This window comes from Mobula birostris, chromosome 6 (assembly GCF_030028105.1).
Source record: "Mobula birostris isolate sMobBir1 chromosome 6, sMobBir1.hap1, whole genome shotgun sequence".
Taxonomy (NCBI): Eukaryota; Metazoa; Chordata; class Chondrichthyes; order Myliobatiformes; family Myliobatidae; genus Mobula; species Mobula birostris.
In genome coordinates, this window is record NC_092375.1 from 121,283,730 (window position 1) to 121,300,588 (window position 16,859).

General features: G+C 46.1%; 1 protein-coding gene across 5 annotated transcripts in view; it reads left to right on the forward strand.

The window, feature by feature from the left end:
• map3k13 (mitogen-activated protein kinase kinase kinase 13) overlaps window positions 1-16,859 on the forward strand; it is a 200,642-nt gene that overhangs the window by 145,759 nt on the left and 38,024 nt on the right. For all 5 annotated transcript variants that reach the window (XM_072261192.1, XM_072261194.1, XM_072261191.1 and 2 more), the window contains 5 exons: window positions 1,275-1,433; window positions 2,890-3,048; window positions 4,023-4,131; window positions 4,889-4,998; window positions 6,800-6,916. In XM_072261192.1, the coding sequence (XP_072117293.1) occupies window positions 1,275-1,433; window positions 2,890-3,048; window positions 4,023-4,131; window positions 4,889-4,998; window positions 6,800-6,916 (654 nt within the window). The remainder of the gene's footprint in view (window positions 1-1,274; window positions 1,434-2,889; window positions 3,049-4,022; window positions 4,132-4,888; window positions 4,999-6,799; window positions 6,917-16,859) is intronic.

Consider the following 16,859-nt stretch of genomic DNA (forward strand, 5'->3'; position numbering starts at 1 on the left):
ACCATCAGATTTCTGAGTGGACAATGAGCCCATGAACAGTACCTTGGCATTTTTTCCCCTCTCTTTTTGCACTAGTTATTCATTTAAAATTTATATATATATATGGTTTTTTATTATTGTGTATTGCAATGTACTGCTGCCACAAGACATCAAATTTCACGGCATATGCCAGTAATATTACACCTGATTTACAGAAAGTGGTGGAAGCAGCCCAGTCCATCACAGGCAAAGCCCTCTCCACCATTGAGCACATCTACAAGGAGCGCTGTCATAGGAACGCAGCATCCATCATCGAGGACCCCCACCATCTAGTCCATCCCCGGTCCTCACTGCTACCATCAGGAAGGAGGTACAGGAGTTTGCAGTAGCAGGTTCAGGAACAGTTATTACCCTACAACCACCAGACTCCGGAATTGGTGTGGATAACTTCACTCACCTCAACTCTGAACTGATTCCACAGCCTATAGGCTCACTTTCATGGACTCTATATTTTCCAGTTTTTATTTGTACAACTTGTTTTCTTTTGCAAAGTGATTGTTTGTCAGTGTGTTTGTGTATAGTTTTTCATAAATTCTATTGCATTTCTCTATTTTCCGTAAATACCTGCAAGGAAATGAATCTCAGGGTAGTATATGGTGACGTGTACATACTTTAATAAATTTGCTTTGACTTGATGGAAATACACCTGTATACATAAAATATTCCTAAGCACTTCCTTAACAAAAGTAGTCGTGCAGACTGACATTTAAGGTGACTTATAGAAAATACAAGAACATACACATAATGCGAGTGTTACGAGTTCTAATGAAGGAAAGAATTCTTTATACTTTATTGTCACCAAACAATTGATACTAGAACGTACAATCATCACAGCGACATTTGATTCTGCGCTTCCCGCTCCCTGGAGTACAAATTGATAGTAAATATTAAAAATTTAAATTATAAATCATAAATAGAAAATAAAAAATGGAAAGTAAGGTCGTGCAAAAAAACCGAGAGGCAGGTCTGGATATTTGGAGGGTACGGTCCAGATCCCAGATGAAAGAACAGGTATATGTCGAATCACTGTTTGTGTGAGCACTGCCCTCTGGTCCCTGATATTAGATAGCTGTGTCCTGGCACTCTAATCCACATGGCCAGGCCCACACGAGATGCCTTGTTTTAGAGAGGCGGGCTGGAAGGGGCTCTCCACAGACCCTGGCCCGTTGACCTGTAAGTACAGCTGGGGCCCTGATGTCGAGCTGGAGGACTCTGGATCCTGCCTTGTGTTTCAGTGTGCTTGTTACCCATGACGACGCTGTGAAGATCTCTGACTTCGGCACCTCCAAGGAGCTGAGTGATAAGAGCACAAAGATGTCCTTCGCTGGCACTGTAGCCTGGATGGCCCCTGAGGTGATTCGCAACGAGCCTGTGTCGGAGAAGGTGGACATTTGGTAAGCTGTGTGGTAGGGTGGGTGGGGATTGGGTTGTGGTGGTGTAACTTATCAATAATACCATAAAGGAGCGGATCGAGATCGTTCAGCCCATTGAGTCTGCTCTGTCATTCTATCCCATTGGGGCTGATTTAACCCTCTCAACCCTATTCTTTCTCCTCTTCATAACCTTAACTAATCAAGAACCTATTAGCTTCCACTTTAAGTATACCCAATGACTTGGCCTTCACAGCCACTAACAGATGTTTAGCTCTTAATCTCCAGAAAGAATTGAAAATAAGATGTTTGCTTCAGTAGAGTTTATTCTGAGGGGCAGTGTGATCAAATTTGGAACTGGGATTGTCGGAGTATATTCCAAGATACAGCGATAAACTTCACAGGCCACTTTCAGATCCTTTCAAAGATAAGTACATTGAGGGAATACAAGAGAAAAGCAACAGGAAAATGAAGAATAGTGTTCCCCTTACAGAGAAAACAGGGTGCAGGGGCCATGGCGAGGTAGGTTGTGAGGTCCACCTTTAACGTTCAATATTCTAACAACAGAAGCTGCCCTTGAGCCTGACAATTTTTGAATTGTCAAAAGGCAATGTGAGCAAAAGCAGACAATTTCCTGTCATGGAGTCAGACAGTATGAAACAGGCCCTTCAGCCCTTTGTTTCTATGCTGGTCCTGAGTTACCTGTTTATATTAACCAATTTCCAATATTTGGCCCTTAGTTTTTAATGCCTTGGCATTTCAAGTACTTCTCTAAAAGTGTTGTGAATGATGTGAGAGTCTTTCCCTCCTGCACCTCCTCAAGCTGTTCATTCCAGTTTACAGCCACCATATGGGTGAAGACAAATCCTCCTTGTGCCATCTTGTCATGGACGCGGACGTTAAAGGGAACAGTTTGCCTCAGCACGCCCCTCTTAGTTCTGCGTACCTCGCCTGGTTCTGGGTCGAGAACGAGAGACCACAGACATAAGAAAAAATAACAAAGCTTCCTCTTGCTCCGCAAACATCTGAATACAGTGAGAATTGCTGCCATGTGCGATGTGGTTAGGTGCTGATGAGGAAGGATAAGTTGCCCATTTCATGGGAGGCTGATCTGGTCCTACGTTGCCTCCTAAGTGTGGTGAAATCAGAATCGGCTTAATTATCACTGACAGGTGTCGTGAGATTTGCTGTTTGGTGCCGGCAGTGCAGGATAAGTAAAAATATATAAGTTACAGTAATAAATAAATAAATAAATAAATAAATAGGGAGATGGATAGGTATATAGGTGAAGAGTTGGATAAAACAAAAGGGGAATAATTGGAGCTGGATTAAAAGTCACCTCTGGCCAATGAATTGCCTGGTTGTTACTGAGCTCCCCCTGCTGGCTGTGGTCTGCATAGGCTTGCTCCTGGCCTTCAGTTTGTTAAGATGAGGCTTTGAATTTGACCTGCGTCTTGTGTTTGCCCCCTCTTTGGCACAGGTCGTTCGGTGTGGTGCTATGGGAGCTGCTGACCGGGGAGGTGCCCTACAAGGATGTGGATTCCTCAGCCATCATCTGGGGTGTGGGCAGCAACAGCCTGCACCTGCCCGTCCCTTCCACCTGTCCCGACGGCTTCAAGATCCTCATGAAGCAAACCTGGTGAGGAGGAGCGATGGAGGTTCTGCAGCTGCGTGAGGTTACCTACCATGCAGGGTGGCACGGTACCACGGGGGGGGGGGGGTGTAGCATGTTACAGCATCAGCGATCACAAATCAGGATTCAATTCCCACCACTGTCTGCAGAGTTTGTATGTTCACCCTGTTACCACGTGGGTTTCCTCTGGTTTTCTCCCGTGTTCCAAAGAGGGTGAGTGAGTTGTGAGTTGGCGCCGGAAGCGAGGCCACACTTGCAGAATCTCGGACTGTGTTGGTTGTTGTCACAAACGACACATTTCACCCGATGTTTGATGTTTTTGATGCCCAAGTGACAAATAATTGGCCAACTCCACGGTAGGGACACAGAGAGAGGAGAATGCAGCAGGTGACTCTCCTCTCCCCCATGTGACCGGGGAATACTGTATTCTACTGCCCTCTGGTGGCATAGAGTGGAGACTACAGGAGGTCTGCAAATTGCAGCCATAGCAACCAGAGGCATGAATTGGGCTGATCCACCATCATATGTGCTTGGAGACTGTCAAAGATGTTCTAGCTTCTTACAAATATATCTCACCCTAACCCCCCCCAACTCTCTGCCTCCCTCCCCCCTCGCTCTCTCCCTCCCTCTGCTCTCTCTTCCCTCTTCCCTTCCCCACCCCCACCCCATGTGTGTGTCTCTACAGCTCTCCTCTGATGTCCCTACCTCTCCTGTTGGCACATCCACAGGTCAGTTGGGTTTTAGTTGGCCTCCTGACTTTGGTGAATCCCTTGACTTTCCGAAGGTTTGCTTGGTGCCCTGGGGATGATTGGAATACTGTGGCCACAGAAAGGCTGAGATAGCTGACGTAGAACCGTACCGCATGGGAACAGGCCCTTCGGCCCATGATGTGGTGCTAGCCCAATGGAGCTAATGCGTATAGCGTGAGGCCAGTGGTGGGTGCAGATGACCTTCTGACCTGCAACTACTCTCTTCTTCAGGCACAGTAAACCTCGCAACCGGCCATCTTTCCGGCAGATCCTCCTCCACCTGGACATCGCATCGGCTGACGTGCTTGGAACCCCTCAGGAGACCTACTTCAAATCCCAGGTAACTCACCAAGTTGGGCTGAGACGCTGCAGGAGAGATCCGATTCACAGCGTTGTCTTGGGATGTCCCCAGTCTATGCTCCGTTGAACAAGGTCAGTTGCCCTTGGCAACAAAGCAGTAGGCCCAGATGCAGTCAGTCAAACTGCTTGTTTTTGGCCGTTATATTTCTTTGCCTCACCTATAATTCGCGTGAAGACAACTGGACATATGTAGGTATCAGAAACCAGCATTGAAAACCCCCTGGGGTGGGTATTAATGAGAATTTGGGGAAGTGGGACCGGAACCATGCACTTGCCTTTGCCATGTGTAAATCTCAACATCAGTAGAATCCCTAGAGCTTCGATATTGGCTGGTGCAACTCCCATAATTATTGGAGGGGAGCGAGGGGGTTTATGAAGAAATTTAAGAACAGGCCCCCAGTAAACTGAAGGTGCCTCACACAGGTGCTGTCTGTGGGCTGTCAAGCTGAATGATGGGGACCTCTTGTAATTGAGGCTCCTGAACTGGAGAGAGAGAGAGAGAGAGAGAAAGAGCCAGCGTTCCTGCTCAGTCCCAACCCAGTGACTCTTGCCATGAGTGAGACCACACTGCCGCTGAAGGTTGGGTTTGTTCATGAAACCTCCACAGTCAAGACAAGTTTTGGTGTCGAGCGACAGTCACCTTTGTGTGTGGGCACAAGCTGCGTGCGGTGGTGAGCCTTGTCCCAGTGGGAACCCCCCCCCGCCCCCCCAGTAAAGCAAATGATCTCTGCTTGCAGGCTGAATGGAGGGAAGAGGTGAAGAAGCACTTTGAAAAGATAAAGAGTGAAGGAACGTGCATCCACCGGTTAGATGAAGAATTGATCAGACGGCGGAGAGAGGAGCTGAGGTATGCTCGGTGCTGGGCTCATCTCTGTAACAAGAAGTAACCATTCATATCACTCTGGGCTGAGAACGTTCATGGTTTGTCTGACTCTCGCTTAGTATAAGAGTTTATTGTGGTCTATTCCCACAGTAATTGAGGGGCTGAGTTGGGGAGTGGGGGAAACTCCTCAATTGTTGTTGTAGTATACCACCCCAGGGGGCACATGTGTGGCAACAGTCCTGTTGAGGTGTAGGAAGAGCAATCGAACAGTTCGGAAACCATTGACTATGAGTGAGGAGGCATTGCACAGTTTATTGTCGTATTGTTTTACTCTTGCTTAATTGTTTTCACTTTTGACAGTGTTAGACATAGCGAGCTGACAAAACTTACCTCCACCTCAGGCCTGAAGAAACTAAGTAGCTGGAAATCTCCTTTACAATCCTGGCTCAGCCCATCCGGTAGTTAAAGGTCTGACCCTCCATTCAGGGAGAAGCACGCTGTGAGGACCGTATGGTCTGACCCTCCACTCAGGGAGAAGCACGCTGTGAGGACCGTATGGTCTGACCCTCCACTCAGGGAGAAGCACGCTGTGAGGACCGTATGGTCTGACCCTCCACTCAGGGAGAAGCACGCTGTGAGGACCGTATGGTCTGACCCTCCATTCAGGGAGAAGCACGCTGTGAGGTGTGAGGACCGTATGGTCTGACCCTCCACTCGGAGAAGCATGCTGTGAGGACCGTATGGTCTGACCCTCCACTCAGGGAGAAGCACGCTGTGAGGACCGTATGGTCTGACCCTCCACTCAGGGAGAAGCACGCGGTGAGGACCGTATGGTCTGACCCTCCACTCAGGGAGAAGCACACTGTGAGGACCGTATGGTCTGACCCTCCACTCAGGGAGAAGCACGCTGTGAGGACCGTATGGTCTGACCCTCCATTCAGGGAGAAGCACGCTGTGAGGACCGTATGGTCTGACCCTCCACTCAGGGAGAAGCACGCTGTGAGGACCGTCTGGTCTGACCCTCCACTCAGGGAGAAGCACGCTGTGAGGACCGTATGGTCTGACCCTCCACTCAGAGAGAAGCACGCTGTGAGGTGTGAGGACCGTATGGTCTGACCCTCCACTCAGGGAGAAGCACGCTGTGAGGTGTGAGGACCGTATGGTCTGACCCTCCACTCAGGGAGAAGCACGCTGTGAGGACCATATGGTCTGACCCTCCACTCAGGGAGAAGCACGCTGTGAGGACCGTATGGTCTGACCCTCCACGCAGGGAGAAGCACGCTGTGAGGACCGTATGGTCTGACCCTCCACTCAGGGAGAAGCACACTGTGAGGACCGTATGGTCTGACCCTCCATTCAGGGAGAAGCACGCTGTGAGGTGTGAGGACCGTATGATCTGACCCTCCACTCAGGGAGAAGCACGCTGTGAGGACCGTATGGTCTAACCCTCCATTCGGAGAAGCACGCTGTGAGGTGTGAGGACCGTATGGTCTGATCCTCCACTCAGGGAGAAGCACGCTGTGAGGACCGTATGGTCTGACCCTCCACTCAGGGAGAAGCACGCTGTGAGGTGTGAGGACCGTATGGTCTGACCCTCCACTCAGGGAGAAGCACACTGTGAGGTGTGGGGACCGTATGGGCACAGTCCAGCCCTCCCCTCCAATCCCTGAGCTGAAGCTCGAAACTTGCCCCATGGTTGCTACTAGAGGGAGGGGCTGCCTTGTCTTTGAGCACTTTAAGTCCGCAGTCTCATCACTGATAAAACGCACTTTCTGAAATAGTAGAGTGAACTGCCTAGTGACATCTCTGCTGCCTTTTGTTCCAGGCATGCCCTCGACATCAGAGAGCATTACGAAAGGAAGCTGGAGCGAGCCAACAATCTCTACATGGAGCTCAGTGCCATCATGTTGCAGCTGGAGATCAGAGAGAAAGAACTCATCAAGTAGGTACAACAGTAACAGTGTGACCCAATGTAGCACGCAACAAGGCACTTCAGCATCTGGGAGCGCGGAGCAGGGGTTCTCTTTGGGTCAAATCTGTATCAGGTTCATTACCTCTGACTTGATGGCATGAAATCTGTTGTTTTGCAGCAGTGTTATTGTGCAAATTACTCTGAATTACATAAATAAATAAACAGTGTAAAATTCCGAGCATTTTTGACCATAAGACATGGAGCAGAATTAGGCCATTTGGCCTGTTGAGTTTGCTCTGCTATTTCATCATGGATGATTTGTTATCCCTCTCAACCCCGTTATCCAGCCTTCTCCCTATAACCTCTACTAATCAATAACTTATCAACCTCCATCTTAAATATACCCAGTGACTTTTCTGGCAATGAAACCTCCTTCTGGTGAAAGAAATTCCTCCTCCTCTCTGTTCTAAAGGGACGTTCCTCTATTCTGTGGCTGTGCTGTCTGATCCTGGACTATCCCCACCATTTTATTGGCCTTGCTCGGTCCCGTAGGCTTTGATTGGCTAAACTGCTTCACAGGGCATAAGCTGAGGCTGGAGTTATCCATATATTTTACCTTGCAACTGCACTTGCCAGACTAGGTAAGGAAAGTGTTGACAAGTATAGTCTGATCTAGGTTAGGCAACTCACTACACAATTCTTAATTAATCAAAGCTCGCACTTCATTGTCTCTGCACTAACAACAACATAATCACATTGACCCCGGGCCAACGGCTTAAAACATGAATTCTGCTGTTCCCTCTGTAACAATACTCACTCAGAACACTTCTCCAATTTATAACACAGACAGGGGATGTCTCATTGGCCAAATGATTGATCCTTTCTCTCCCAATCCCTGGCATGGGGATCTTCCTTGTGATAGTTAGTCTCCAGAGCTCTTGCCCCTTTACATTTGAAACCCCTAATTTGTATACTCTTTCCATATCAGTTCAAATGTTGTGTTTCAATCTTTTTGGCTCATGATCATCTTCCTGTGTCTGTTTCCCATTGGATGTAGCCAAGGGCTACACAACTTTGTGCCTTGGGTGACTGCTTTTGTGCTATTCGCCCCAGGTTCATACCAGTCAGACCGAGTCACCCGGTCACTGGGTCAAGATAACAAAATTACTTCTGCAAACCTGCCATTGTACACAATAAACAGAACAGTCTCAAGTTTAGCAGATCAGCAGCAGAAACTCCTTATGTCAACATTCAATTGCGCTGATTAAGTTATTCCAGAGCAAGAATCAATTCATCAAACAGTTCACAGAGTGGAGGTTACAGAGCAACTTCACAAAATGGCAGCCTCCATTCCTTCAAGCACATGGCAAGAGCAAAGAGAATTGGTTTGACTATTTCCACTGTCCTTGACTCATTAGAGTTCGATGTTTTTTTCCATATTTTAATTTCTTCGTGGCCAGCAAAAGCATCCCTCCTACAGGGCATTAGTGAACCAGCTGCCATCTTCTGTCAATTCTGTGTGCTCTCTGACAGATCCACGGTCACTATTACTAGGATCCACTTCAGTAATGATGACATGACAGCGTAGCATTTAGCGCAATGCTTTTCCGTGCCAGCAATCACTAATCGGGGTCAATTCCCACCACTGTCCTTAAGCAGTTTATACGTTCTCCCCGTGATAGCGTGAGTTTCCTCTAAGCACTTTGGTTTTCCCCCACATTCCGAAGGCGTACGGATTAGTAACGGTTAGTAAGCTGTGGGGATGCTGTGTTGGCACTAGAAGCATGGCGACACTTGGGGTTTGCCCTCCACCACATCCTTGGACTGTGGGACTGTGTTGGTCATTGACACAAGCAAGCCATTTCACTGTATGTTTCCACGTACCTTATGTCTGTAAGACATGGGAGCAAAATTGGGCCATTTGGCCAGTCGAGTCTGCTCCACCGTTCCATCATGGCTGACATATTATCCCTCTCAACCCCATTCTCCTGCCTTCTCCCCATAAACTTTGACTGTTTGACTAAGCTCACTGTTAGGAAGATGGTGAAAGATGTTTCCAGCCTGCACATGGAAGTAGATGGTCACCAAGGGACAGATGTGATTGAGGAAATGGAGGAGCAGCAAAGCTGTACCTTTCGGGTGGGAACGGAGTTTAGACCATAAAGATATAGGAGCAGAATTAGGCCATTTGGTCCATTGAGTTTGCTTCACCATCTTATCATGGCTGATCCATTTTCCCTCTCAGCCCCAATCTCCTGCCTTCTCCCTCTATCCCTTCATACCCTGACCAATCAAAATTCTATCAACCCTTGCCTTAAATATGCAAAATGACTTGGCTTCCACAGCTGGCTATGGCAAAGAATTCCCCAGATTCATCACTATCTGGCTAAAGAAACTCTTCTTCATCTCTATTCTAAAAGGATGCCCCTTTATTCTGAGCTGTGTCCTCTGGTCAGAGACTCTCCCACCACAGGAAAATCCTCTCCACATCCACTCTATCAAGGCCTTTCACCATTCGATAGGTTTCAATGAGGTCACCCCTTATTCTTCTGAATTCTAGTGAATACAGGCCCCAGAGCTATCAAACATAGAAACATAGAAAATAGGTGCAGGAGCAGGCCATTCGGCCCTTCGAGCCTGCACTGCCATTTATTATGATCATGGCTCATATCGTCATATGACAAGACATTCAATCCTGGAATCATTTCCATGAACCTCCTTTGAACGCCCTCTCCAGTTTCAGCATATCCTTTCTAAGTAAGGAACCCAAGCTTGCAAACCTGTTTGCTGTGAAGGGTTAGGAAGAGAGGCGCCATTGCTGAGATCGATTGGCTTTGAGCAGACAAGTGAGAGTGGAGACCGCTGAGTGAGATAGATTGGTAAAGAAGCCATAGTAAACACAAAAGATTTTACAGAACCTGAAAATCCAGAGTAACACACACACTCAGCAGGTCAGGCAGCATCTGTGGAGAGGAATAAAGAGCCAGCGCTTCAGGATGAAAGAGGTCCTGATGAAGGTTTTCAACCAGAAACATCGGCTCTCAATCCTCTCCATCAATGTTGCCTCACCTGCTGAGTGGCACCAACATTTTGTGTGGATTCAACAATCTTGTCTTCATCGGTGGGAGCACTGAGTATGAGAGTCAGGAAGTCCTGCTGGAGCGAAATAAAACTTTGGTGAGGCTCTGTTTTGAGAATTATAATCAATTCTGGTCCCCCCCCACCTTTCTGTCTCCCCTCCCCCCCATTACAGAAGGGATGCAGAGGCTATGGAGAGAGTGCAGAAGGGTCTGACAGGACGCTGCCTGTATTAGAGGGTGTGAGCTATAAAGAGAGGTTGTACACACTTGTTGATTTCTCTGCAGCAGCAGAGGCAGAGGGAGGGTGTTGGAGTTTGGAGTTCAATCCCGACAGCATCAAGGAGTCAGTACTTCCTCCCCGTGGAATGCATGGGTTTTCTTCAAGTGATCCGGTTTCCTCCCACAGTCCAAAGACCTGCCGGTTAGTAGGTTAATTGGTCATTGCAAATTGTCTGGCAATCAGGCGAGGGTTAAATCAGGCGTAAATTGGGAGTTGCTTGTTGGTATGGCTCAAAGGGCCAGCAGGGCGTATTCTGCGCCCTGTCCCCACGTACGTATGTACATACCTGAATGAAGTTCATCCAGTTCTGAGGCATAAATAGGGTCGACAGGCAGGAGCCAAGATAGAACGGTCAAATACTAAAGGAACTGCTGTAAGGTGAGAGAGAATAAGTTTAGTGGAGATGGGCAGGGCAAGTTTTTATTTACACAGAGAGTGGTGGGTGTCTGGAATGGGCTGATGGGAGCAGTGATGGAAGGAGGTGTTGGACAGACACGTCAATATTCAGGGAATACAGGGATACGGATCGTGTGCAGGCAGAAGGGATTAGTTTAATTTGGCATCATCCTTATCCAGAGGGTGGTGAGCCTGTGGAACTCATTGCCACAGCTGGGTGTAGAGGCCAAGTCTATTGGATATATTTAAAACAGAGGTTGATAAAGTGGATCTTAATTTAAAGATTATGGGAGAAAGTGGGAGAATCGGGGAAAATAAATCGGCTTCGATCGAATAGCACATAGACTCAGTGGGCTGGATGGCTTATGATCGTATGACCATGCTTGTGGGCCAGGGGCTACAACGACCTGCATTGGCTTGTGGTTTCAATGCCTCAGATCTAAGGGCTTCTTCATTCCTGTGATGAATTCCCTTCCTGCTCCCGATCGGACATGCCTTTGTTCACCTGCTTTTCAAGTGTCCACCTTTCTGCAGTGACCAACAATGGGGTCTGGTCATCTGTACCTCAGCTCATTCCAGTCTGCGGTTTGGGTGACCTTATTTGGTCATTTGTCTTTCTTGCTTTTGTTCCACTGTCCGGTTTAACGTAAAATGTAGAACATTATAACTCAGTACAGGCCCTTTGGGTCATAATGTTGTGCCAACTGTTTAACCTGCTGTAAGATCAATCTAACCCTTCCCTCCTACATATCCTTCTATTTTTCTGTCATCCAGGTACCTATCTTAAGAGTTTCTAAAAAATCTCCTAATATATCTGCCTCTACCACCAGCCCTGGCAGGGTGTTCCACACATTCACCACTTTCTGTGTTTATATAAAGAAAAGCATACCTCTGACACCCCAATACTTCCCTCCAGTCACCTTTCAATTATGTCCCCTTGCATTAGCTATTTTCGCCCTGGGGAAAAGCTCTGGTTGTCCACTCAATCTATATCTTTTTTTCATCTTGTTCACCTCTATCAAGTCAACTCTCATCCTCCTCCGCTCCAAAGAGAAAAGCCCTAGCTTGCTCAATCTATCCTCATAAGACATGCTCATTAATCCAGGCAGCATCCTGGTAAATATCCTCTGCACCATCTAAAGTTTCTACATCCTTCCTGTAATGAGGCGACCAGAACTGACCACAGTACTCCAAGTGGGGTCGAACCAGGGTTTGTGTATATTTTTCCTGCCTCCTGTATCCAGGTCCAGCCAGACTGTGTTCATATTTCTCTGTGTCGTCCCACGTTCCTCCTGAGCGTAGAATCCTTCGCCAGTAATCGGACAGCAGCAGGGGTGTTACTACCTGCACCGCCTTGTATTTCTCTGTTCCAGAGCCCAGTTATCATATGCGGAGTAGCAGCAGAGTGAACCACCTCCTACCTGCTAATTACAAATCTAAACATATTGACAAAGCGTATTGGGGGGTGGGAGAGGGTGACACAGTGGCAGTAGTTAGTGCAGCCAAACTGGTAAATCGGTGTGTTATTATTATCGCAAGTACTGAGATGCAGTGTGAAACATTCACAAAGTGCTGGAGGAACCCAGCAGGTCAGGCAGTATCTATAGAGAGGAATAAATAGTCGACATTTCAGACCAAGACCATTCAGCAGAACCTTTACCAGGTCTTGGCCTGAAACGCCAGCTGCTTATTCCTCTCCATAGATGCTGCCTGACTTGCTGAGTCTCTCCAGCATTTTGTGTGTGTGTTAATCTGAATTTCCACCATCTACAGAATCTCTTGTGTAAAACAGTGTTTTATATATGTGTATAAATATATATGCACTATTATATGTATTTATAAATGTGCCGAAAGAGAACAAAAATAGTTCATGGTGTGGTTCATTGTCTGCTCAGAGATCTGATGGCAGAGGGGAGAAACATAGGACATAGAATAACACAGCACATTACAGGCCCTTTGGCCCACAATGTTGTACCGACCCTCAAACTCTGCCTCCCATTTCACCCACCACCTTAAATTCCTCCATATACTTGTCAAGTAGTCTCTTAAATTTCACTAGTGTATCTGCCTGCACCACTGACTCAGGCAGTGCATTCCATGCACCAACCACTCTCTGAGTAAAAAACCTTCCTCTAATATCCCCCTTGAACTCCCCACCCCTTACCTTAAAGCCATGTCCTCTTGTATTGAGCAGTGGTGCCCTGGGGAAGAGCTGATCCTAAAACATTGAGTGTGTGTGTGGTTCCTGTACCTCCTCTCTGATGGTAGTAAACAGAAGAGGGCATGTTCTGGGTGATGGGGGCCTCAATAATGGATACCACCTTTTTGAGGCATTGCTTTCTGAAGATGTCCTGGACGCTGGGGAGGCTGGTGTCCATGTTGGAGCTGACTGAGTTTGCAGCCCTCTGCAACATTTTCCAGTCCTGTGCTGTGGCCCCTCCATACCAGACGGCGATGTGAACGGTCAGAATGCTCTCCATGGTACTACATCTGTAGAAATTTGCTGGAGTCTTTGTTGGCATACCAAATTTCTTCAAACTCTTAATGAAATATAGCCACTGGCCTGCGTTATTCTTAAATGCATTGATATGTTGGGCCCACGATAGATCTTCAGAGATGTCGATATCCAGGGACTTGAAACTCCTCACCCTTTCTACTGCTGATCCCTCGATGAGGACTGGTGTGTGTTTCAACTCCTCCTTCCCGAAGTCCACAATCAAACCCTTGGTCTTATTGACGTTGAGTGCAAGTTGTTGTTGTGACATCACTCAACCCACCGATCTACGTACCTCACTCCTGTACATCTCCTCGTAACCAGCTGAGATTCTACCAGCTGCAGTGGTTTCATCGGTAAACGTATAGATGGTGTGTGGGCTGCACAGTCACGAGAGAGTAGATCAGGGTAGAGTAATGTGTAGAATATCACTATTTCCAGTTTTTTTTTTATCCACCTGTCAGCTCCCTCTCCACCTTTGTCGTGTAGCTTTAGGACTGTGGTCAGATTGGGAACGAGGAATGTGTATACCCTTGAGTGGGAACTGTTTGGATTGTCGGTGTTCAGGTGGGTTTAGACTGGGTTTTATGTTATACTGAAGCAGGTCACTAGATGGCAGTGTCGAGGAGCCACAGGCCTGCTACTGTCATTAGCTTAGTTTGTTGATCCTGAATTCACCACCTCTCTTTTGAAGTAAAACAGGCCTCTCCTGTATAAACTCCTTGGATTCAAAGTCATATTGGTTAATTGTATGAGTGTTTCCATATTCAGGTTGAGCAAGTTAGTTTGATGAAACAGCTAGGGATCCAAAATACTTTACTGTTATAAAATGATAGGTGAAGCATGACTGTGTAATATCTTAGACTGGAGGGAAAAAGGAGGAGAGTTTTATTGAAGTAAGATGAAAGGTATTCAGAGGATCGTGGTTTCATACAGCACAGAAATAGTCCTGTTGGTTACCGTATCTGTGCTGAGCATGTTACCTACCTGTACCATGTATAGGCACAGCAGTGGAGTGATTAGTATATTGTTGTACAGCACAGTGATCACTGATCAGAGTTCAGTTCCAGCTGCCGTTGTACGTTCTCTCTGACCCTGTGGACTTCCTTCAGGTGCTCCGAATTTCCTCCCACATTCCCTAGCCTGTACAGTGAGGGTTGGTAAGGTGTGGGCATGCACTGGAAGCACGACGGCATTTGCAGGCTGACTGGCACAAATCTTGTCGATTTCAGTTGATACAAACAACACATTTCATTGTATGTTTCAATGTATATGTGACAAATAAAGCTAATCTTTTAATCTTTTTCTTCAACCAAAATTCCCATCTAAGCAAGTCCCATTTGCTCATGTTTGGCCAATATTCCTCAAAACCAGAGGTTCCCAAACCTTTATGGGTTACTGCCCCCTTGTCGCCCAGACCACATCCCGAGCACCCCCTCTCCCTTACTGGTCATTACATTAAAAACTGTAAAGAATTTTGATTAAGGATGCACAGTGAAGGAAAATAGGAACTACTAATTCAAAGCAGTGATAAACAATTGCAAAAATTATTCAAGTCATTCAAAGCTGCAAATAAAATGATTCATTTATTTAATTACAGTTGAAAACAATTCTCATCAACAATTTTGGAGTGCACATTAGTTGTCCTACTATTCACTTCATTGCTTTCTCACCTTTCAATGAGATGGATGGACTTGGTATTATCGTCTCCACATCAGGCCGAATGTCACTCAGAAAGAACCTCAGATCTCCATGTTCAGTAATTTGCAGGCTGCTTTGTGCTTTGAAAGAAGTTAGGCAACTGCACTGAAACACTATTCCCCTACACATTATGTTGTAAAGGCAATGCAGGACAACTGACTTCTTTCCACTATACAAGATAGTGTTCAAAGATTTCCTTCTGCAACCAAAAGTCTTGATTTGATTTTTTGAACCTTGGCTTCAGCTCAGTCATTTTGCGGTGCGATCCATCCTTCCTCTTAATTCCTCATTACAAGTGGTCAGGAACGGATTTATTACCGAATCTGGGATTTGATTGAAGAGAGGATCCTGAAATCTCTCTGACATGTCTTTATCAGTTCACCCAGGTGGGCACTGTGTACTTGAAGATCATCATCTGGTATTCTTTATTTCTCTTACGAAGAGAGGCTTGGAAATTGGAAAAGGTTGCAACGACCAATGTTGCACTTAAGTAGGGTTAACTTGGACAGAAATGTGGAGTCGACTGATTTGACTTTGATAAGATTCACATAATTTCCTTGCAATTGAAGATTGATTTCATTAAACTTATGAATAATTCTGACAAATAAGCAATATCATGCCTAATATTTGTTTCAAAAAGTACGTAGAAGTATCTCGGGCAGTTTCCTTTTTGTGTGCAACTGCAAGCTTTCAAACTGTTCATCGTTCTCATACAAACTCTTGAAATAGTCGAGAATTGAGAGTATGGGACTTGATTTTATTTGCTGCTGTGATAATGGTGTTTAATAGTTTGTGCAGCCGATCATTATATTTTTGTGACAAGATGTTGTCTGTGAATTACACAGAGAATGGTAGATGTGTTAGGTACAGCTTTTTTCAAGAAAGTAATAACCCAAGGTGGTGTCCTGTCATTGATGATGCCTTGTCTGTTGCACAGGCAAGAACGTTGGTGAGTGGAATGTCTTTCTCATTGGAAAAATTGCTCAAAAACCTGAAATGTTGAATTCCCTTTCATATCTGTTTCTCGTCCCCTTGCAAGTAACAACTCTTGAACCATGCTTTCATCTTTTATGAAGCAAAGACTTGTTGCCTGGCGAGGTTGACTCATCCAGCTGCAGAGCAAATTCTGTTGTCCCAGGTATGTTGCACAGTGAGTCTTCCACATTCTCAGATATTTCCTCTACGAGGGGTGATTGATAAGTTCGTGGCCTATGGTAGAAGGAGTCAATTTTAGAAAACCTGGCACATTTATTTTTCAACATAGTCCCCTCCTACATTTACACACTTAGTCCAGCGGTCGTGGAGCACACAGATCTTGGACCTCCAGAAGGTGCCCACAGCAGGGGTGATTGATAAGTTCATGGCCTAAGGTAGAAGGAGATGACTTATTCGGCTCTCGTTACATGCACATGCAGTTCAACTCTTTGAGTGATTACGCAGAATGTTTGAAGTTAATAACTCATCTCCTTCTGCTGTAGGCCACGAACTTATCAATCACCCCTGATGAGTTATTAACCTCAAACTTTCTGCATAATCACTCAGAGTTGAACTGCACGTGCATGTAACGAAAGCCGTATAACTCATCTCCTTCTACCTTAGGTTACCATACAATAGCAGCCGCAGCGAAGCGGGCATTTCAGAAGTTTTCCAGATCTTCCTCCGTACTCTCACGTCCGTCTCCATGAAATCAGAATTGTGCACGGTCCCCTACTTGACAGATTACAGATATCATTCACCGGAGAGGCCACGCGTACTGCCGTCGCACTGCCATCTTCTCCTCCGTCATAATATTAAAACTATATTGTTTGATTAAACATTCTTGTTAGTTTAAATAATTTTAAATAATTCATGAGGGGTTATGTGTAAAAGTATGTGAATGGCATACGTCATCACACCACCACATCACATGTGCATGGCTCACTTAAAGTAAAAATGAAAGTTAGTCGCACATTGCCAGCTCCCTGTTTCATTTAAATTCGTTTTATATCTTGGAGTTACAAAACATATAAAGAACCTTTTGCC